The 24,151-nt window shown below is 45.0% G+C and overlaps 1 protein-coding gene and 1 long non-coding RNA gene across 5 annotated transcripts in view; one reads left to right on the top strand and one right to left on the bottom strand.

Moving 5' to 3' along the window:
- Positions 1-24,151, top strand: part of LOC124194754 (titin-like) — a 66,575-nt gene that overhangs the window by 38,079 nt on the left and 4,345 nt on the right. For 2 of the 4 annotated variants that reach the window (XM_046589091.1, XM_046589093.1), the window contains exon 26: positions 10,451-24,109. In XM_046589091.1, coding sequence (XP_046445047.1) covers positions 10,451-24,109 — 13,659 coding nt within the window. The remainder of the gene's footprint in view (positions 1-10,450; positions 24,110-24,151) is intronic. The other 2 variants (XM_046589092.1, XM_046589094.1) reach the window with 2 other exon arrangements.
- Positions 355-20,702, bottom strand: LOC124194759. The gene is made up of 6 exons (XR_006875052.1): positions 20,571-20,702; positions 20,176-20,465; positions 19,253-19,747; positions 19,046-19,132; positions 1,916-2,068; positions 355-1,827 (listed from the first exon to the last, which is right to left on the bottom strand). It is a non-coding gene; the product is annotated as an uncharacterized LOC124194759 (long non-coding RNA).

The raw sequence follows: 24,151 nt of genomic DNA, 5'->3' as shown, positions 1-24,151 counted from the left end.
TCGGGGGTAAGTTTAGATCTCAGTTACTGTAAGTTAATTAATTCGTTTATTTCTGTTTTATTATTTCTTAAACCAAAGCCAAGACATATCATCCTTTAAACATTTTTTAAGTTTCCCTAAAAATTGAATGACATTTCAAATTATTTTTTTTCCAATTTTGTTCATCGTTCTTCCGCCTCAACCAAGAATCCAACATCTTTTTGTTTCTGCTTCATTTTGGCAAGAAACAACCAATTTTCTTAACCATACGATTCGCCAAAACCAGCATTTAAAAATTACTCAAGGTCATACTACACCGAATTGCACATATTTATCACGTAACACAGGCATGACACGAACAAAAAAAAATCATCAAACATGTTACAATCTATTCAAACATATAACACGTTACACCAACAGCAAGGGTTATTATCAGCCTAAAAAAACAAATGCATTCCAATTGATCACGGGCTTGTTTCGAATACTTTTGATTTATTTCTTCTTCATTAGTATGCGCTTTTTATTTCTTTCAGTTTGAGCACATATTATTTCCGAACTTTTTATTTGAACAAATCGAAAAAATTGTTTTTTTTTACACTTTTTGAAATGGCGACCATCCGATTTTTATAATCGGAGCGAATTAGAAGCGTTTTGATCGTTGATGTAGTATTCGACGTGTTAATTTCTCTAGAATCTGCAGCACCGGACACGTACAACACGACACTCCACATGACACCGTCACCAACACAACTCAGTGCGACCACAACACACGATATTCGACTTCATCCAGCGGATACAGACGATCAAACCTCACAGCCAACCTTTCATCCTACCCCTTGTCCCGAATTGGCAGTTGTTAATAGACCCGAATCACCACAACAATCAGACAAAATTGCTTCTCTAGTCTTAGGAAATTTGCGTTTAACATCTCAAGTCGATCAGACTAGCAGGCCTCTTGTCGATACCACCGTTCGAATAGAACAAACACCTGATATTGTAGTAGAGTTACCAACTCCGTCAGCGAGCGCAACTAAAGAAAAACCGATTTTGTTCGAAATTCGCAGCAGTCAGGTCAGCGTTAAATCGAAAGGGCATGTTTCATCCGTCGAGAAAACGATCACTATAGTAACAGAATCCGGGAATAAAAAACAGGTTGTCCAAGAAATTAAAACGGACGTCTCAAAGACGCCCCAACCGCTGATCAAACAGTTGTCTGATTTGAGAATCAGTGAAATGTTTGAGAGCGAATCTTCGTCACCGTCTGCGAGTGGAGTGGAAGAAAGTGTTCCCATCATTTCCCTTCCGGACGAGGAATCGGTAGCGGCTGAGGTGCCGAAAGAGCGATTCATTCCGATCCAGCTAGAGGATCAGCCGGGCGTGTTTGTGATCTCGCATGAAGCGCCAAGTGAGACGAGCGTTAGCATAGAAGAAATGGAGACAACGTACCCGGACGACAGCCCGGTGATGGCCGTTTCTTCTAATAAGGTGAACGACGACCAGGTAGCCGATGATGGTCAATCCAGCACAGCTAAAGTGGAGCAGTTCAGCTGGATCGTTCAACCTCTGGCGGGGCAAGAAGCGCAGGATATTGTGGGCGAATACGACGTCAGTAGCGTGGAGGTCGTTCCTCCCGATGAAGCTCACCGACGTACCTCAATTATCGTTTGCACGGGCAGCAGTCCAGTCTTGGTGTCGGAAGAGACGTCGCCCATCCGGGAAGTTCAGACGTCACAGGCCACCATTCGCTTGACTCCCAAATTGAAAAGAGTTAGCGAATCATCAGAATCGATCAAATATCCAACCGATGCACCCCAATCGACTAGCTCAATATCAATTGAGTCAAGTGCGCTAGAAATTTCCCCACAGGAAACGGAAATAGGCAGAGAAGAAATAATTACTAAACCAGAGGAAGGTCGTGATATTGAATTAGTTTTACCTCAAGAAATCGAGAAATCCTTTTATGAAAGAGAGACCTTTAAAAAAGAACCTTCGCCTATTATTTCGGATTCTTTGACAAGTTCTCCGGTTCCAGAATATAAAGAAACACTTGATGTTCCAATCCCTACTGAAGCAACAGTGGTTGAGATTCCTGTGCAAACCAGACCAACAGAAAAAGAAAAATCACAAATCGATTTGAAACGGTCTATTCATCGGAAGAAAGGAACCGGAATCGTCAAAATCGATGTTGAAGTACCAAGAGACGAAATTTCACCAAAAGAAATTCCTGACGAAGCAGAAAAATATAGGTATGAAATGAGTCAACTTCTTCCTGCCAAATCCACAGTACAAGAAGTCTCACCGGAAGAGGAAATTATTCGAAAAGAAAATGTGAAATTAAATTTAAAAAAACCTACACGACCGAAACAACGTTCAAAGGACGCCAAGACTAAATGTGAAGAAGAAATAGATGTCCAATCTAGCTCTTCCTCGGAAAAAGAAAGCTCTTTCCATGAAGATGACACCATCGAAATGACTTTGATTGACGCTGTGGAACCAAGTCCAGTGCCAGATGACCTCAAACCATATAATAAGCAAATTACAACAGAAAGGGAAAAAACAAGTGTTCACTTGAAAAGGACAACACGTCGTAAAATACGGACTAGTTCCAGTAAGTTGGCAGATATCAAAATTAATTTGGATTCAGTCTCCTCATCGGATAGGGAAGGCTCCAACGACGCAAACATGTCAAGAGAGCATTCAGTGTTATTTATGAAAAAGGTTCCAGATTCTACTGTTCAACAAACATTTGTGACCGAATATCATGGACCAGAACAAACAGAATTGACTTTGACAACCCGTTCAGAAAGAGTGGAAAAAAGTGTTTCAACGAAACGACCGAAGCATCGCAAATTACGTGTTGACGCTGACAAGCGGACTACTGAAAAATCCTGCGATATTGAATCCGGTTCATCTCCGGAAACAGAAGAAGAGGCAACAGGGCCTCTATTAAAATCGGAAGAAAAGCTTGAGATTAAAAAGAGTAGCACAAAAATAGTGTCAACCTTCGTTCAACAAGATTCTAAGCTTTCCATTCCGGTCAGTGAAAAGACTGCCCATGTAACTAGTGAAGGAGAATTGGAAAAGACTTCAAAAGATGATGATAACTTCAATTCATCAACTAATACGGCACTTGTAGATCAACATCTTGACTCGATGAAGCATAGAGCAGACACCAATATCAATTTAATAAATCCTCGCCCTATCGTGATTCAACCGCCAGAAAAGGAAGAACCACTCGATCTGGCGTTGCCCTCGGATATTTTCCAAGGGCCTAGTGAAGCGATAATAATATCACCGACTGAAAGCGTCGAAATCACTTTTGCGTCAACTGCCGAGCCAACCGAATACAAACAGGAAATTAAGACTGAACAATCGCCTGCCACCACTACTGTTTTAATCCCAAATCCGATGCCACAAGAAACACCGTCAAGGAGTCAGGAAACCATTCAACTAGAACCGACTAAAAAAACGGAAGAGGAAATTACACCAGAAGCTGCCAAGCCACTGAAGAAAGCCAAGTCCGTTCCAAAACGTGAATTGGCCACATTTGAAGTGGAAAAAGTGACACTAAAGCCAGTCAAGAAGCAGCCTGTTACAACAGAAGAGAAAGATGAAAAAGACAGCCCGAAAGAGATAACAGCAGCCAAGGTAAAGGCGATAACACGAGAAGAGTTTCCTGAAGAGCAGATGGAACGAGTTGATGCAGAAATCGAACTAAAGAAAAAAGCAATTGCTACCGAACCGTTCAGCAAGGAATTAATACAACAATGTCCGGAAGCAACTCATCCGCAGCAGCAGGAGCATCAAATCGAAAGCATTCGGAAAGTTAAACCAGAATCGCCAACACCAACTCAAAATGTTTTGCATAACATTGCTGCAGAAGTTACCGGACAGAAACAGCCAAAATCCACTGAATCAAAAATTAATTTTAAATCTGAAACAGCAAAAGATGAGCCGACTGAAATTGTTCAACCTCTGGATTTAAAATCGGAATTGACACTTCCCTTCAATTTCCAGTCAGAAAAACATACTTCAGCATCGAAAGATTCCCCTCAGGTAGTGGACGACGAAGTTAACAAGGTCGAAATAGATAGGAAACCAAAGCTTAGAAAAACCGAAATAAATTTAGTTCCTGGATCTGTAGTCGTTGAGAAACCTGAAGAGACTGCGCAATTGGAATTAAAGACTGAAATTACTTTGCCAGTCGATATGCGGCTAGAAGAACCTAAATCGGTGAAAATAGAACCACTTTCGGTTGAAGAAGATGTAATCCCAGCCAAAGACGTCGAAATAAAAAAGAAATCAAGAATTCGAAGGACCAAAATCGGTTTAATTTCAGATTCTACACTAGTTGAACAACTGAAAGTCGCTGGGCCGGCGTTTGAAATTAAATCTGAAGTTACGTTGCCGACAGATATCAAGTCGGAATCATCAACATCTACGCCAGTAACGACGGAACCACTTAATGTTCAAGAACCGTCTGTTAAACCCATGATTATAAAAAAGAAGCCCCAGATAAAATCAAAACCGCAATCGGCACCTGAATCTTTCACCGCACAGCAACCAGCAGAAACAGGGCAGTTGGAATTTGAAACAAAAACTTCCAGCGACGAGGAAACGGAAACTACTGAACCCCTGGATTTTAAATCTGTACAGTCAATAGAACCTTCTAAAAAAACAGAAGTGGAAATTACATACGAAGCTGCCAAACCACTAAAGAAAGGCAAGGCAGTTCCAAAACGAGAATTGGCAATATTTGAAGTGGAAAAAGTTACACTTAAGCCCATCAAGAGGCAAACTGTTGCAGCAGAGGAGAAAGATGAAAAAGAAACCACCAAAGATCTATCAGTAGTCAAGGTAAAGCCGGTACCACGAGAAGAATTTCCTGACTTGCAGATGGAACGAGTTGATTCAGGCATTGAACTCAAGAAGAAATCCGTTGCTACTAAACCATTTGACAAGGAATCGATACAACAATATCCGGAGGCAACTCCGTTCCCACAAGAGTATGAAATCGAAAGCATTCGAAAAGTTCTACCTGAAGCTCCAACACATACCTCAGAAATTTTTCTGAAGAATGTTGAAACTGCTGAACGAGAAAAAAAAGAAGCGCTTATAACGAAAATAAATGTTCAACCAGAAACTGCTAGAGAAGAGCAAACGGAAACTGTTGAATCTCTTGATTTAAAATCTCTGCTGTCGATAGAACCTATATTAGTAACGAAAGAGTCACCTCAGGTGGACGAAGATGTAGTTGAAGTATCCAAGATCGAAATCAAGAAGAAGCCAAGACTTAGAAAGACCGTCATAAGTTTAGCTTCAGAATCTGTCGTCGTTGAGCAACCTGGTGCAAATGAGAAATTAGAATTTAAGGCTGAAATGACGTTGCCAGTCGATATCCAGCTTGAAGAACCTAAATCGAAAATGGAAACGCTTCTCTTGGTGGAAGATTTTGTTCCAGCCGAAGATGTTGAAATAAACAAAAAATCACGAATTCGAAAGACCGAAATCAGTTTAGCCTCAGACTCTGCGCCAACTGAACAAGTGGAAACCGTTGAGCCATTGGAAATTAAATCTGAAATTACGCTGCCTACAAATATCAAGCCAGAAGTATCTGCACCAGTAACAACAGAACCACTTTCTAGTCAAGAATCTCCTGTTAAACAAAGGATTGTGAAAAAGAAACCCCAGATAAAAGCAAAACAGCAATTGGCACCGGAATCTCTCACCGCACAGCAACCAGAAGAAACAGAGCAGTTGGAATTGAAAACAGAAATAATGGTATCGTCTCATGCAAAACCGGAAGAATTTAAACAAAAAATGGCAAAACCCCAACAAGAGGTTATCACGATCGTTGAGAAGAAGAAGATTCCAAGAGTTAAAAAATCGGAAATCAGTTTAGCGCCCGAATCAGTCTCTGTCGAGGAACCTGAAACCACGGAACTTTTAACTCTAAAATCTGAGCTCGCATTACCTTTAGATATCCAACCTGAAAAAACGGAGTTGCTTCAACCAATTACTGTTTCCACGGTGGTTGAAACCAAGAAAAAGCCAAGAACTAAAAAGTCTGAAATCTCTGTTATGCCCGAGTCTGTAGCTGTCCAGCCGCCGGAAACAGCACAACCTGAAACACTCATATCCGAGTTCACGTTACCTTCTGATATCCAACCAGAAATACATGTGACGACTGAATCTAATCAGGTTACTCAAGAAGTCGCAAAGGAAGTTGACGTGAAAAATAAACCACAAACTACAAAGACCGAAATTAGTTTAGCACCAGAATTCGTCCTTAGTGGGAAGTCTGAGAACGCTGAAACGTTGGAATTGAAATCGGAAATAACATTGCCGTTTACTACTATCACTGCTGAGCCATCTACAGTGGACATGGAATTAAATGAAACATGTGTCGTTCCTGGGGTTGATGTCAAGATAGATTCAAAGGGAAAAGGAGCGAAAACCGTTAAGGCTCATGTTCGTAAAGAAATTGTAAAGCTTACTGAAACACCTCAAGAGACTACGTCATTACATGTTGAATGCGTAGAATCATCTGATTTGCAAATTGAAGCCTCCGACGCTTCTCATCAAAAGACGGCTACTAAGACTTTGGATATCCAGCAAGATGAGACTCATCAGTCTGAAATGACAATGAAATTGCCGTCGAAATCAAAAGGCCCAAAGAAGTTTCCCGAGAAAGTCTCTACTACAGAATCCTTGGAGCTAAAACCGTTGGATACCGAAACTATTTCTGTTGAAATCAAGTCCGCAAAACGAGAAATTCCTGGAGAGGTTCAAGCAGTCGATCAAGTTCAAACGGAAGGTTCTTTTTCATTGCAACCCAAAAAAGAAAAAGAACATTCAGAAGCGTTTAATTTGACATTAGAACGACCACTGCAGCATTCGTATGATGGAACAAACACCAAATTAGAACCAAAGGAGTCAGATACAAGGGTTGAAGGGGATATTCAGCAAGGAATTTCTATTCAATCTACGATAAGGATTAAAAGGCCTGAAGTTTTCAGCACTGAAATGTCTAAATCAGTAGAACAGGAATTAAAATCTGAACTGACGTTGCCATTGGATAGCGACCTGGAGAAATTTAGGATAACAACGTTGATGCCTCAAGAAGTACCGGAAGTTGCCAGGAATATCGAAAGTAAGACCACAACCGTTGAAACGGCAAGCAGTTTGAAACCCCAAAACGTTGATCTGGCTTTGGAAAGGAAATCAAATTTTTCCCTTCAACTAGATCATCAGTCGGATGTATCTTTACCGGAAGTATCAACGACAGAATTTCCAACACGTATTCCTACTACAAAAGACATTATTAAAAAGAAACCCCAAACAAGCGACGCAACTAATTTAATAACCAAATTGGCTGTTGCTGTTGAAGAGCCTGATACAACAGATAAACTTAGATTTAAATCGGAAATTATTTTACCTTCAGATTCTCAGTCAGAAGTGCTTACACCAGATACCCAGCAAGGGTGCGTTGTTCAAGTGACTGACGTTAACGTAGACGTGAAAAAGAAAAAGGCAGGGTCCGTAAAATCTGTAGTTCAAATCGAAGACGATAAAACTGCAAAGGAAACGTTCACAGAAAATCAATTCATGCCGATGAAGCCAACGAAAACTTCCGGAAAAGAAGAAACGTCGGTCTTTGTTCAACCAAAGAAAAGGAATGACTTAGATGACCTTATGGTTCCACTTGTTCTCAGTTCTCCTAAGAGACCGAAGAAGAAGAAAAGCCTGACTAAAAATGAGTCAACTTTACTAGCTGAACTAGCGCGACAAAATAAAGAAACAGAAGAGAAGGGGGTCAAGCCTCATGAAGAAACAATCGTCAATCTGCAACCGAGTGAGTGCCCGTTAGAGCTGACAGATAAAGAAAAAACAACCGGACAGACAACGGCAGTAGAAATACTACTCACTAAACAAAAAACTCCACACGCTGAAAGTACCGCGAAATTTGAAAAAGGGGAATCACCGGATTCAGAAACCACTATTACTTTTTCGTTGCCACCCGCTGTAGAAACACATCAAAGTTCAATTGATTTGAAGCCGAATGAACCAGAAAATATTTCCAAATCAGAAATAACATTTTCAAGCGGAAGTAGTAAAGATAACTTGGATCTTGACGAGACAAAATTTAGTACCTTTACTATCAAATCAACTCCAAAGAAAAAACATGACGTAAATGAAAAAACTGAACTAAACAAAACAATTGAACCAAAAGACGACCATCCAACGGTGACGGAAGCTGCTATTGATGTTAAGCTTCGCCTTGCGCCAAAAATAATTGCTCAACGAAAGGTATCGATCGAGGAGAAGCCATCAGTCGAGGAGACAGTTTTCCTAAGAACCAGTTCAGCAAATTTACCCATAGAGTTATCTACAGAGTTACCTACAGAGTTACCTACAGAATTATCTAGAGAACTACCCAAAGAGTTAGCTACAGAGTTAGCTAGAAAATTACCAACAGAGTTACCACAGGAGATTGAAGAGCTACTCGATTCTATTGAAAAAGAGGTTATTGGGTTTGAAGAGTCAACAGCACCGACAGGGGAAAATATTTTCGAAGAGCAACCAAGTCAGGTATTTGTCAATATGTCATCAAAAACTGCGCCCAAGCGAAATAAACCCATTAAAGGGAAATCAGTGGAACATAAATCTCAAGTAAAAGCACCATCAACAGATTTAATCGGTCAAAAGGAAATCGCAAATCCGAATGAAGACGAAGGGTCACCAGTTCACGAAGATTTTTTCGAATCGACTAAAGCTTGGACTGTGGGCGAAGATGAAGACGAAGACAAGACTTCTGAATTGGATTGCTTATTAGTACTACCTGAACGGCACAACGTTTTGGAAAGCACCAATGTAGAGATCGTTGCAGAACCTCTTGCTAAAAAAACTCTGAAATTCAAAGAATGTGACCCGTTGGAAACAATTTTTGATGAGAAAGTGCAAGAACCAGCAATCTCTTCTGGTGAGAAAGAAGCGACAGCTAGTTTTTTCTTTAAACCGTTTGATGCATCTAGTAACTTGTTTCATTCACCTGAAGAGACGATTCCCGATTCAAAAGAAACAGAAGTGTCTCTTCAGTTTACTGTGCCAGATTCAAATAATGGAAATATCAGGATTAGCGAGCGCACATTACCCAGAGGAAGTACTGCAACTGAGAGTCCGCCATTATCCATTAAGCACGAAGATTTATCTGAAGTTCAAGCTGAATTTCAAATTAAATTACCTGATATGGAAACCTCACTTTATGCACCTCAAAATCCATCAGAAGTGACTGAAGTCATAGTTGACCTTATGTTTAAAGCAGTGAAACATGCCCCAATAAAATTGAACGAAGGACCAACTTTGGCTTCGTTAATCGAACCCGTAGTCACTGTTGACGAAACTTTAGTAGTTACCGAGAAAGTGAGTCCTTCTTTAACGACAGACAGCGATAAAATTGTACACCGTAAGAAAAAAGTTAAAGGTGAAATAGTAACTTCCAATCTAAATGTTGAACCCGTTACTTCTCCTGAAATAAAACCCGAACAAGAACAAAATCCTTCAGCTGAGCTAGAAGTTAACCCGACTAATTTAGTGAAACGAAAGATATCCCCTCCACCAGAAAAGGAGTTCCAATCAAATGATACATTAATAAGCCAAGAACCGAAGGGTAGACAGGAAAATATTTATCCTCTAGATCTTCCATCCAGTTTAAAATCAGCTACAACATTCGAATCATCCAGCGTTATTCCACTTCAAGAAGAAGAAACAAAGGACTCCCTAAAACAACTTCAGACATGTCAGGATGTAGAAAAGGGATATCCTCTTCAAAAATCGGATATTTCCAAAGATAAAGACCAATCTCTATGCGTTACCTCGGTTCCTATTATTCCTATAGAGACTTTGTCTGTCAGCTCTGTCGATTCATGCGTAGTCCAACAGGTTCTTCCTGAACAAAGCACTGAAACAGTTGAGGACTCTAGCACTCCTATTATTTCGGATGTTCCCTGGAGACGTAAAGCAAAGCCTATCACGGAAAAGAAAACCCAAGTAGTCAGTCCTGAGGGACCAATTGTTGCGGTGGAATCAGTTGTTTCACCAAAAGAAAAAATTACAAAGAAGCTAATTGATCGACTTCCTAGTTCAATCGATATCTCTTCTATAGGTTCTTTAGAGGTGCTCTCTGATAAGATTGATTTAGTAGAAAACCCAGCTACTTACGAGTCAGCTACTTGTGTTGAGAGTGATGACGGTCTTGTTAAATCTACTGCCAATCCGCCCGTAACACTCATTTACCCAAACACAAACGAAGACACAGCTACGGTAGAAAACAAAATCATCCGTCAAGATGAAGCAGACATTGGTAGTTGGATTCCGGTGGCGGAAGACACGGTCGAGATGGAAGTCAAGGCTTTGGAAAGAGATGGTGTAGAAATTCCTGTCCTTCAACCTGTTGTACCTAAATATGTAGAAAAAACAATGCCTGAAGTAGATGTCCCTCATGTAGAACCGAGCGCAATTGCCACTCTGGAAACCAACGAGGAAACCGTCCCTGAATGGAGAAAAGCCAAGAAGAAGAAGAATCTCCAATTTATCGAAACCCCCCTGACCCAAGAATCCCAACCTTTGAACCGTGAGCCATCAAAAGGTCTTGTCGCGAGCGTCAAACAATTGGCAGAAGAAGAAAAAGTAACGACTAAAACATCGACCGAGGCTGTATCACTGAAAATGAGTAAAGTGAAAAAATCAGTTAAAGTCGATGCTGAAATCCATTCTAGCAAACAAGAAATGATTCCAAAAGATGAAGTACCAGTGGTAATCCAATCAAGCAAACGCCAGGAAGAATTAATCAATCTACCATCTGAAGTCGTCAAAATGACTGTTGAGCCGAAGATTGTAACACGGGCGAACATCGAAACAACTGATTTAACTCCTTCCATTACTGATTTGACCACAAAAACAACTCAGAAAGAATCATCGCCAATTAAGACTCAAGAAACCATTCAACTAGAACCAACTAAAAAAACGGAAGTGGAAATTACATCCGAAGCTGCTAAGCCACTGAAAAAAGTCAAGTCAGTTCCGAAACGAGAATTGGCAACATTTGAAGTGGAAAAAGTTACACTTAAACCCGTCAAGAGACAATCTGTTTCAGCAGAAGAGAAAGATGAAAAAGAAATCACAAAGGAATTATCGGTAGTCAAGGTAAAGTCAATATCGCGCGAAGAGTTACCTGACGTGCAGATGGAACGAGTTGATGCAGGTATCGAACTAAAGAAGAAATCCATTGCTACTAAACCATTCGACAAGGAATCGATACAACAACGTCCGGAGGCAACTCCGTTTCAACAAGAGTATCAGATCGAAAGCATTCGAAAAGATCAACCTGAAGCGCCAACACATACCTCCGAAATGTTGCTCAAGAACGTTGCAGTGGTCGAACAGAAAAAACAAACTATTGAACCACTGAATTTGAAATCTGTCCACTCAATAGAACCTGCTTTAGTAACGAAGCCGTCACCTCAGTTGGTTGAAGATGTAGTGGAAGTATCCAATATTGAAATCAAGAAGAAACCAAAAGTTAGAAAGGCTGAAATAAGTTTAGCGTCAGAATCTGTCGTCGCAGAGCAACCTGGCACAACTGCGCAATTGGAACTAAAGGCTGAAATGACTTTACCATTTGATATCCAGCCAGAAGAAACTAAATCGGTGAAAATTGAGCCGGTTCAGGTGTCAGAAGATGTCATTCCAGCCAAAGATATTGAAATCAAGAAAAAATCAAGAATCCGAAAGACCGAAATCAGTTTAGCCTCAGACTCTGCGCCAACTGAACAAGTGGAAACCGTTGAGCCGTTGAAAATTAAATCTGAAATCACGCTGCACACAGATATCAAACATCTTGAACCTGTGCCAGTGATGGCAGAATCCGTTACTGGCCAAGAAACTTCTGTTAAACATACAGTTATAAAAAAGAAACCTCAGATAAAAGCAAAACAGCAATTGGCACATGAAATTTTCACCGCACAGCAACCAGAGGAAACGGAGCAGTTGGAATTGAAAACAGAAATAATGGTGCCGTCTGATGCAAAACCGGAAGAATTCAAACAAGAAATGGCAGAGCCCGAACAAGAGATTGTCACGATCGTTGAGAAGAAGAAGATACCAAGAGTTAAAAAATCTGAAATCAGTTTAGCGCCCGAATTAGTCTCCATTGAGCAACCTGAAATCACGCAACTTTTAACTCTAAAATCTGATCTTACTTTAACTTCTGATATCCAACCTGAACCAAGAGAGTCGGCTCAAGCGATCACAGAAATTTCCACGGTGGTCGAAATCAAGAAAAAACCAAGAACTAAAAAGTCTGAGATATCAGTAGTGCCTGAGTCTGTTGTTCATCAGCCGGAAACAGAGCACCCTTTGACACTTAAATCCGAGTTTACATTGGCTTCCAATAGCCAGCCAGATGAGATTAAACCTTTGATGACTGATTCGATTAAGGTTATTCAAGATATCACCAAGGAAGTTGAAGTGAAAAAGAAACAAAGAAGTCAAAAGTCCGAAATCAGTTTAGCACCTGAATCCTTCCTTGTCGAAAAGTCTGAGAAAGTCGAACCTTTGGAAAAGAAGAAGATCAAACCCTTAAAGGTTGAATTCTTGGAAGAAGAACTTCCTGGAAAACCCCAAGAGACAAAACCACTGCTCATTAAGCGCAAAGACTCCTCTGATTTCCAGACTGAAAAACGGCTTGTTGCGCAGCAAACGACGACAGATACAACTTTAGAGAGCCAAGAAGATAAGACCCACCAGTCTGAAATGACGCTGGAACCATTGTCAAAGCCAAAAGTTTCAAAATCTATTCTTAAAAAAGTGTCGATTACAGCTGAAGCACTACCACAGCAAACCAGCACAGATATTGTTATTGAAACAAAGTCATTAAAACGTGCGACTGCTGAAATGGTTTCTGCAGTCGATCTACCTCAAATGGTAACTTTGATTCCACAAGAACCTACAAGGCAGATCGAACACTCGGAAACATCGAAGTTTACTTTGGTGCGCCAAAAACAGCCTGAAGTGGCAACCACCAAAATTGAACCAATTGAATCGCTTGTCACGAATAAACAAGATATCCCACAAGATATTTCCGTTCAAACTAAGCTGAGGAAAACAAAAATAACGGTTATAGACGACAGCACGAAAATGCAAACCATCAACATAACTCAAGCCCAAATGAACATTGGTGAAACGACATCGTCCTCGGTAACCGCAATGGATTTGAAGCGGCCAGAAGAGCCTCAAGAAAGTGTAGTACCAAATACTAAGATAGAAGAGGTTCCAGCGCAAATTAAATTAAAGAAGAAAAGCATAACAACGGTTGTTCAATCAACGAGCCAAAAAGAAGTATCGGAATTGCCACTTCAGCGCTGTGATTTACCCGAAAAACCAGCAGAACCAATCACGCAGATCGAAACGACTAAGATAGAATTGAAGCGACCCAAAGAATCAACTAAAAAAGAAGTTCCTGAAGTTAAAGAAATTTCAGCACCCGTTCTCCCAGGAATGTCAATTGCGACAATATCAAAGAAGCGAGATGCTCCCACAGAAATGACTGTGGTTACCTTGGAACACCCAAAAGAAACTTCTGCCATCGTCCCAGACGTAGAAGTCGAAACAGCTACTCAAGAATTCACGATTCAAGCCAAGTCTGAACAGACGATCCAGCCAGTGGAAGTTGAAACTTTCAACATTTCTTTGAGTTCTAAAGTGATGGACACTGAATCGTTAGAAACTGCACAGATGGAAGAATCTGCAGTTATCAAGAAGAGTAAAGAGACGACAGTCAAGAGGAAATCCAAAAAAGTGTCTCGAGAACATCGAGAAGCTACACCGGTTGCACCGCTGGTTCCAGCCGAATTCAGCGAGGTGGTGAATCCGACTTTAGAACAGGTCGTGGTGGACGAGTGTCGGCCGTTGAACGAAGAATATGCCGAACTCCGATTTCCAGAAACTCAGAAGGCGACCGTCGTGCAACAGGCAATGCCTCTTGATTCCAGCGGTGATTTTTCAGCCATTAAATTGCCTAGTTTTGTGTCAGCAAAGCCTAAACTAGACGTCCAAGAGGGCTTGCAGTGTGAAGAGATCCAGGTTATTCCTTTCCAGTCAGCTATGATATCCAAAAAAGCAGAAGCTGTTTCAGCATGCGTCGAGATGGTATCATCATTTCCGTTAGAAGTGGGAGAAATTCAGACCTTCAACAAACCGGAAAAGTACGTCCCGGCCTTGTTCGTCGCCACTGAAAAAGCTCGACCTCGCCTTACTACTGAGAGCGCTCTAATTACCACGGAAACTAGGGCCCCAGAGAGAGAAGGATCCTACACTGCCGGCCGATTACCACCAACCCAGCAAGCCAACGTTGCCTTGTCTCTTCGAGAATCGGCGTCCATCGGTTTGGATCGTCTCCACGAATCAGAATGCGCTCTTGCAATCGACCGGACACGAGAGACAGCCACCACTGCCATAGAACCTATTCATTCAATCGTGGCTGTTGTAAATAGACCCGAGTCCCAATTGACCGCCGAAGAATTGCTTCGGCAACCAGAGTCAATCAAACAGGTGGGCAAAATGTCCATCATTCCCCACGAATCGGTAGTTCGCGACGAAACACACACGACCGAAAGAGAAGTCAGCGGAGTCGTCAAGCTCCCGATTTCTGCCATGGAACGAGCCGAACCCGTCATGGTGACTTCGAAGAGCTTGTCCGTTCACACGCAACAACCTTACCAGTCTGGAGAGGTTTTAGAATTGTCGTCTGTTATTCCTTCGTCAAAGACGGCCAAGAAAGTCCAGGAAGTCAAAGAAACAGTTTCATCTTACCAGGTGGTGGTTGACGAAGCGACGGGCAGTGTAGAAGAGACTAAGACACCAGCCGGCCAGGAGGCAACAACTGGTTGTGTCGCACTGGAATCGGCGGCGACCACACAAAAAATCACCTACGAATCGGAAGGAGATTGGACTGAAGCGGACCGTCTTCCATCACTTCCAGCTCCAAAATCAACGATGGAAGCATTTTCAGTCGCCCAGACTGATTCTACCGTATCTGTCGATAAAGAATCTGCATTAACGCTGCCCGTTCTGCCGGAAACGAACCAAGCCAGTTCTAAGCTGGATTCGTTCATGATGTTACCCCGGGTATCCGCGGTTGACACATTCCAGGGAACAGAACCATTCGCCCAACCAGTAGTCGCTTTAGAAATGCCCAAGGTGGTTGGGTCAGCAGGCCAATCTCTTCCATCCATCCAGCAAGTTTACGTCGAAGAAGCGACTGCTAAATTCAAGCCAAAGTCTAGTCCGGATGCCAAACAAGCAACTCAAATCCACGACGAAAACGGCCAATCTTCAGCTCAGACGGGCGAGACGTGGACTCACGAGAGTGTAATTGACACTTTACCTGTTTTGGCAACTAGCGACCAAGCTCAAGTATCCCTTCAGCCTCATTTGGCCGTAGTCCAACTGTCCGTTGTCCCTTCTTCGGCGGGAGACATTTTCAAAGAAGAAACACCCCTGTTACAATCCGCCAAGACTGATTTGGTTCCCCTTCAAAGTATTGCATCTTCCCATCAGACCCCATCGCATGAGAGAGAAGGCCAGATCCTTAGCCATCCAACCATCCCAGCCCTCACGGCCTCCCTGTCCGTCCAAAATCCAATGGAGAGTTCGGTAACCCAAGAGATTCAAACAGGTTTCAAGGAGCAGTCCCTTCCTCAATTCAGCCGACCAGAGCTGGACATGGCCAGCTTCATTGTTACGGGTGACAATCGATCACTGTTGCCTGTCACGGCCGAGGTAGGTAGCGATGAGTGTCTAGCTACTTACGTAGTCGTTCCGGTTCCTACAGCGGAGTCCCGCCTGATCCACGATGTCCAGCAGTCCATCCGGGTGATGGCCAACGAGCCGGTGGAGAGAGAGGTCGAATTTGTAAGTGACACGATACCCAAACAACAGACACTCACACAGACGGCACATTTGGTCACCAGCGGAAGCGTCGTGACCAGTGAAGTTAGACCGGAACAGATGCCAAGCACGTTTCAGCAACCCATCAGTGATATAATTCCGCAGGCTTCCCAAGCCTGCCGCGTTCTTGCCCAGCCTACAATCCAACCTATTACTCTTACAGAGACGGCCACGAGCGAGAGCCTGGCCCCCATGCAGACTCAGCGGCCGGTTGAATCCAAAGCGGCACTTGAACTGCCAGAACAGCTGTCGTTGTTAGTTTCTCAGCATCAGCTGGTCGAGCAGGAGACGGTGCACCCTGATCAGCTGACTCCACAAAAGCAGCAAGGCAAAGTGAAATTGGCTACTAGAGAAGCCCTCGTCACGGATCAGCAACAGCAAGTCCAGCATGGTTCCGATTATCAAGTGGTAAAACCTACTGCAGTCTCACTTGAGGCAAAGATTGTCCCCAGTAACCAAGGTAAAGCTGCTCAAGTCACTGAAACTCAAACGGGCTCTTTTGCCGGCCAACTGCAAACGGCCGAACGAGTCGAAGAAACAGCACAACTTTTACTGGCCTCTATGGAAACCGCTACTGTCAGCCATGTGTGGGACTACCGAAAAGAAGCCGATTGGGTTCCCGCTTCCGTTCAGCCGGCCAAAAAGACGGCTCAAGCCGTCACAATGTCCGATCTACGCTCCGTTCAAGTAGAACAGACACAAACCGTTGAAGCTGAAGGCCAGCTTAATGTTGCCAAAGCCGTGATGGCGGATTCAACATCTTCCGTGACATCGATGCTGGAAACGCCATCTCTTTACTCGACGCAAGTCTTCCAAAAAGAGGAACCCCTTGAAGAATTCGTAGCTGGCCAGAGCCAGTCTGCCCGTCCCGTTTCCCCAACCAAGAAACAAACTGTCCAAATCTCTGAAGTCCAAACAAGCATCCACGAAAGTCCCCTAGATCTAAAGCGCCCCGTAGAGCAGACGGCCAAGGCCAGCATCCCTCAATCGGAGGTAGTAGTTAAAAGAGAAGATATTGTCATGGATTACGTCCTTCCCCAGAAAGAATTGCCCATCGAATCAGCTACACCTAGTGTCAGTTTTACCGAACAACGCGCAGTATCTGTTGGTCACGTCGTCGAATCCGGAATTCAGTCTGGTCTAGCGGCCGATTTGAAACCGGAAGAGAAAACGGCCATCAGACTCATTCCTGAACACGTTCAGACGGCCGTGGCTAGCGTCCAAGTGGCTTACAAAGAAGGGTTAATGGACGACTTCGTCACCGCCCAAAGCCAGACGGCCACCACTAAAACGGACAAAAAGCGAACGGTGGTCGTTTCTGAAGTTCAATCGGAGCTCAGCGAAATCCCATTAGAAAATCAAACGAGGACGGCCAAATTTGCCGTGCCCAGCCAACCTATTCAGGAGGCACCTGTCACCCAAGAAGTAACCATTATGGATTTCACTACACCTAAAACAATGGACAATGTTATTCAAGAAAGATCCACCGTCAACGTTACCGAGCAGCGAGCCGTCTCCGTTCAGCAAGTCGTTGAAGGATCGACCACTACCGAGCTTGTTCCAGAAGTCACTAAAAAAACCAAAAAGGCGACCAGAGCTCAGCTGGAAAGGACGGAAATTAGTGTGGGAGACGTTCAGGTGGCATTCAAAGAAGCCCCGCTCGAAGAGTTCAGTGCTGGACAAACGCAGTCAGCCCGTCTGGTGAAGGAAGAACAGCGAACAGTCCAAATCAGTCAAGTTCAAACTGAAATGAAGGAAGAGCCATTAGAAATTGCGGCACCTGTCAGCAAAACGGCGGTTTCCAGCGTTCCAGAAAAGCAAACGGTGGTCATCAGTCAGGACGTTCTGATGGACTTCACTGTCCCACAGACGGCCAAAGCTGTTGAAAGTGAAACTTCTGTCGTCGGAATTACAGAACACCGGGCCGTCAATGTTGCCCAAGTGGTTGAGGCGTCGAGCGAGACTCAATTGATTCCGGAGACGAAGCGGAAGAGCAAAAAAGCCAGTCGGATCTTACCGGAGAAGACTGAGACTAGCGTGCTGCAGGTTGAAACGGAAGATAAGGAAGCGCCAATGGAAGCGTTTGTTCCAGTTCCCAGTCAACTTGCAAACGTATCGACCGACGAGCAGAAAATGGTCCAAGTTACTCAAGTCGTTTCTGAACAACGAGAGACACCTTTGGAATCTCAACTTCCGGTTGGAAGAAAAGCCAAAATGGACGTCCAAGAAGCAGTAGCACGGACAACGCAAGAACAAGTAACGTTCGATATGTCTGTTCCTCAAAAACCGACAACGACGGAAACTGAGACGGCCTTTGTGGTTCTTCCAGAAAAGAAAGCCTTGTCCGTCGGAACTGTCGTAGAGTCTTCCGCCGAATTCGAATTGACTCCACGCGCCAGACCCGAGAAAAAGACGGCCAAGGCCAGCTTCTCGCCGTCGGAAGCTATTGTGAGCAGCCAAGACCTGTTGATGGACACCATTGAACACCAGGCCGAACAGAAGGTAGAGCTTGAAAAGCCGGTGGTGAAAGTAACTGAACAATTAGCGGTTAACGTGGGCCAGGTCATTGAAGGATTGAATGAAACCGAACTAGTACCGGAAGTCAAGAAAAAGACCAAAAAGGCAACTCGAGTGTTGTCAGAAAAGAACGAAACTTCCGTCCACGATGTTCAAGTTGCTTTCAAAGAAACTCCGATGGACGAATTTGTTCAAGCACCAGCTCAATTGGCCAGCAAATCTGCGCCAGAGGAAAAACGTACCGTCCAGGTGACTGAAGTTCAAACTGGAGTCAGTACAGTACCTCTTCCAGCTGCTAGACGCCCGTCTACTGAAACCATTAAGGCAAAACTGCCTGAAAACCAAGCTGCTGTCCAGCACGAAACGGTCGCCATGGATTTCACGGTACCGAAATCAGTGGCTACTGTAATAGAAGAAACACCTACTGTGAGTGTCACAGAGCAAAGGGCCGTCTCAGTCGGTCAAGTCATTGAAGGACTGACTGGAACCGAACTTGTTCCGGAAGTCAAGAAAAAGACCAAAAAGGCGACCAGAGTTTTACCCGAGAAAATGGAAACTAGTGTCAGTGGCGTTCAGCTGGCCTTCAAAGAAGCTCCGATGGAAGATTTCACTGCTGGACAGAGCCAAACTGCCGTTCCAGTTGCCGATGAGCGAAAAACAATCGAAATCAGTCAAGTGCGATCGGAAATCAAGGAGCAAATTTTGGACATTAAAAAGCCAATCAGCGAAAGGGCAAAAACCAACTTACCCGAAGTGGAAACGGCCGTCGTCACTCAAAACATTGTGATGGACTACACTGTACCTCAGACGGCCAAGGTTGTCGAGACCGAGAAACCTGTCGTCACCGTTACGGAGCAGAGAGCCGTCACTGTTTCGCACGTTGTGGAAGGCTCCAGCGAAGCGGAACTCCTTCCGGAAGCGAAACCAAAAACAAGGAAGGCCAGTCGTACTTTACCTCAGCCGAGTGAACAGATCAGCGTGGCTCAGGTGCAGTTTACGGAAAAGGTTGGCGATTTAGATCGGTTGCCGGTCGCAGTTCAAGCTTCCGCTCAGGATGTTCCAGTCGTCAAAGAGGTGGTCGATGTTGCTGAACAGGTATTTACCATTGCACCAGAGGAAGAGATCAGTTTCAGTGACGATAGCTTCCAGAGTTTGTCTTCCTCAACGTCGACATTGATTGAAGACACCATGATGACGGCCGCTAGTAGCCTGGAAGATTTGGTGGTGGATGTAGCCCAACTACCTGAAGTCATCCAAGAAGAGGAAGTTGAGGCTTCTTTCGTTTTGCCAACAAGTCACGAAGAAACAGTCTCTGAAGAGTTCAGTATCGGATTAAAACCCAAACCAGAGCCCAAAGTTGAATCGGAGGAATTCCAGGCAACTCTTAAATTAGCAAAAGAAGTGGTAGATGTCACAGCGACGAAAAAGATTGTAAAGAAGAAGAAGAAACCTGTTACAGAGGATACTGAAGAGTCTGTTACCATTCAAGCGACTAAGACTGTGGAACAAGTGGAGGAAAGTGCTGCCACTTTCAAATTGAAACCCCAAATTTCTCCCGAGATCCCAGTGGAAGACGTCGAAGAGGAGTACGTCATTAAGAAACCCAAAGAAACGGTTGCAACGGTGGAGGAATCTACCCTTTTAACATTGAAGAAATCGGTTAAACCTTACCAAGTAGAAGAGATCGAAGATTCAGTTAATGTAGCTTCCATCCGCAAAGTAGAACCTGTCGCGGTTGAAGATGTTGAACAGGGTGCCACATTGAAACTCAAACCGGTCAAGGTAATCGAGAGAGAGAATGTGGAAGAGCAATTCCAGATCGGGTTGAAACCAGTTAAACCCAAGAAACAGGTAGAAGATGTTGAAGAGAAGTTGACCATCAAACCCAAACGCAAAACATCGCAGTCGGTCGAAGAAGCTTCGGCGTCTCTAAAAACGGTCGTACAAGCAGAAGACGTCACCTTAAAAATGGTTCAAAAAGAAGAAGTTCCATATCAGGTTGAAGAGATCGAAGAAGAGATTCAAGTGAAACCGATCATTAAAAAGAAAAAGACAAAAGTCGTCACCGAAAATGTGGAAAGTGGAGCGACGTTCAAATTGAAAGAAACTGTCGTTGTTGCTGACGACGTGGAAGACGTCGAAGAACAATTCCAAATAGGTTTGAAACCCTTTAAGCCCAAGGAACAGGTGGATGATGTCGAAGAGAAGTTGACCATCAAACCTAAGCGCAAAACTTCACAAGCGGTTGAAGAAGCTTCAGCGTCCCTAAGAACGAGCGTACAATCAGAAGACGTACCTCAAGATGTCACTTTGAAAATAGTTCAAAAGGAAGAAGTTCCATATCGCGTAGAAGAGATCGAAGACGAGTTCCAAGTTAAACCGATCCTTAAGAAGAAAAAGAAAGTGGTCGACCAAGATGTCGAAAGTGGCGCAACATTGAAGTTGAAAGAGCAAGTCGTCACTGTCGATGAGGCGGAAGACGTCGAAGAGCAGTTCCAGATTGGGTTGAAACCCAAGAGGAAGCCCAAAGTTCAAATTCAAACTGACGACGTCGAAGGCGAGGCGGCCGTTACTTTGAAGCGCCCTGCCAAAACGGTGGTCATCCAAGAAACCACCGAAGCCGCCAGTTTAGTCATTCAGCAGAAACAGCCTGTCGATGACGATAGTTTGTTGACAACGACGGACCAATCCAGCGAGTCCATGACACAACAATTTTCAGACAGTGGTGTCGTTTCCATTACAGATGTTATCATCCAGCCGAAGAAGACGAAAAAATCCTACAGAGTCGAGGACGTCGAGGACGCTTTCGCCGTTCAGGCCCGCAACATGAAGGATAGCCTCGAAGGGGACGACGTCGAAGGTGGCGCTACTTTCAAACTGAAAACTGACTCCGAAATGGCCGAAGACGTCCAAGAAGAATTCAGTTTAGGATTGAAACCTCGTCGACTTGTCAAGCCCAGCATCTCCGTAGAAGCCGACGAAAGTCTACGATTCAAGATCCCAGCAAGGCCCAAGGTGTCGGCGCCGACTTTAACAGAGGACGGTAACACCCTGACCGTCGCCCGAGCGGCCACTTCAATCCTGGCTGATGCCGAAGAAGAGACCACAATGCCTTTGGAGCCGCAAGAGGGCGACGAGTTCTTCTCCCTGTGCTCTTACGTTGCTGACACGGAGGAAGCCATGAACTTGGTAGAGGGCGAAAGAGTTTACGTTCTGGAATGGCACAACTCTGACTGGTGGTTCGTACGCAAACACCTGACGGAAGAGACGGGCTGGGTTCCAGCTCAGTACCTCAAAGACGACACCAGTTACACCCACTACGTCAAGAAGAAGCTGGACGAGAAAATCAACAAGTTACCCGTTTTCGATTTCCCGACGGCCGACGAAACCAAAATCCAGGCTCCGAGATTCTTGACCAAGTTGCAGCCCGTTCGAGCACCAGACGGAAACAGCATCACCTTCGAATGCCAAGTGGAAGGCTCTCCGCGTCCGGTGATCACCTGGTTCCGGCAGACGGCCGTCATCAAACCGTCGCTGGACTTCCAGATGGTCTACGACGAGGAAGGTAACATGGCCAGCCTGACCATCGCAGAAGTGTTCCCGGAAGATGCCGGAACGTTCACTTGCGTGGCTAAAAATTCAGCCGGCTTTGCTTCCAGCTCTGCGGAATTAATTGTCGAAGCTCCGCTGTCTGACCACGGCTCCGACACGACCATAACATCACGTCGGTCGCTGTCCAGAGAATCATCGTTGATGGACATTTTGGAAGGCATCCCTCCGACCTTCTCACAACGACCCAAGACCAAAACAGTCGACGAAGGTACGGACGTTGAATTGGAATGCCGTTTGGTGGCCGTTCCGGAACCCGACGTGGCCTGGTTCCACAACGGCAAACGGATCAAGCCCAGTGATCGGATCGCCCTGTTGGGGCAGTCTGACGTCCACATGTATTGCAGCATCATCCAGATCAAGGACGTCCAGATGGCCGACGAGGGCACATACGACATTATCGCCCGCAACCGGGAAGGTGAAGCCGTCAGTCACGTCGTCCTCAACGTCAAAGTCAAAGGCGCTAAAAAAGCTCCACCGCAAGTGGAACAGCCGCTGAAAAATGCCATCGTCCAGATCGGAAATCCAGTCACATTGACAGCCAAAGTCACCGGAATTCCTACTCCGGTCGTCAAGTGGTATCGCAATGGCGTCGAGATCCAGACCAACGTGAAGACGGACGAAAGGGGCATCTCCACATTAACCATCGCTGCTGCCCAGCCAGAAGATGACGGCGATTACATGCTGAACGCTGAAAATGAACACGGGCAGGTCCAAACGTCCGCTACTTTAACAGTCCAGTTACCATCGAAGCTCCAGTTCGTCGAAAAATTCAAAGACATGTCCGTCGAGGAGGGAGAACCTTTCGAAATGAAAGCGACCTTTACGGTGGTTCCGGCCGAAGTGGCCTGGTACCGCAACGGCAAGCGTTTGAAGGCGACCAAATCGCTGAAAATCACGTCGGACGGATTGATCCACACGCTCCAGTTGTCCAGCGCCAGCGTCGAAAAAGAGACGGGCGAATACAAATGCGTGGCCAGCAACTCCAGCGGAATCAAAGTCTCCCACACGGCCAATGTCAAAGTCGAGTGCAATATTTTCGTCCAGCCACTGGAAGACGTTGAAGTCGATGCCGGATCGGATGTCGTTTTACTTTGCCGCACCAAAGAGCCCACCGAGGTGATTTGGTACCGCAACGACGTCCAGCTGCCTCCGCTTTTGCCGGGCGGCGACGGTCCGGTCCAGGAGAGTAGAGATAGAGAACATAAGTTGACGATGCGAAGGGTGGGAAAGAAGGAGACGGGTCGTTACAGCTGCACGTTCGAGAATCAATCGACCGCTTGTGTTTTCACAGTCAGGGCCGAGCCGGCGCATGAGTTCACCGCCAAGATCAAGGATCTGGAGATCAAGGAGCGCCAGCCGGCCGTCTTCACGGCCGAGGTCTCGGACGAGAAGGCCCAAGTCACTTGGCACAAGGACGGAGAGCCTCTCGACCAGACCAACACGGAGCGCTACGAATTCGTCTCAGAGGCTCTCAAGAGGAGCTTCACCATCCGCAGCGTCACCCTGCAGGACGAAGGCGAGTACACTTGCTCGCTGGCCGAACAGGAATGCACGGCCGAGCTGGTTGTCATCGAGCTGCCGCCCGAGATCACCCTGCGCCTCAAAGACGTGACGGTCCGTCGCGGTGAAGAGGCCAGTTTCGAGATCGAGTTGACCAAAGGCGACGCCAAGATCCAGTGGTTCCGCAACAGTGAAGAAATCCAGCTCTCCGAGCATATCCAGCTGGCCATCGACGGTAAGCGCCAACGGCTAGTCATCTACGACTCCGGACCGGAAGATGCTTGTGAGTACTCTTGCGTCATTGGGGATCAGAAATCCGCCGCCCAGCTCACCGTCTTGGCGCCCAGAGTGAATTTTGTGGCCAAACTGCCAGAGGTGGTGGCCGCTCCCATGGGCCAGGACGTGACGTTCACCGTCCAGCTGACTGGCGAGGAAGCCGACGTCACCTGGATGAAGAACGGAGAAGTCGTGGTCGAGTCCGACCGAATCAAACGTAAGTCATTTCTTTCTCTGATTGAGCGTGTTGTCTTATTAT

Source organism: Daphnia pulex, chromosome 5 (assembly GCF_021134715.1).
Source record: "Daphnia pulex isolate KAP4 chromosome 5, ASM2113471v1".
In the NCBI taxonomy this organism is placed as follows: domain Eukaryota; kingdom Metazoa; phylum Arthropoda; class Branchiopoda; order Diplostraca; family Daphniidae; genus Daphnia; species Daphnia pulex.
This window is presented reverse-complemented; position numbering and strand designations above follow the sequence as displayed.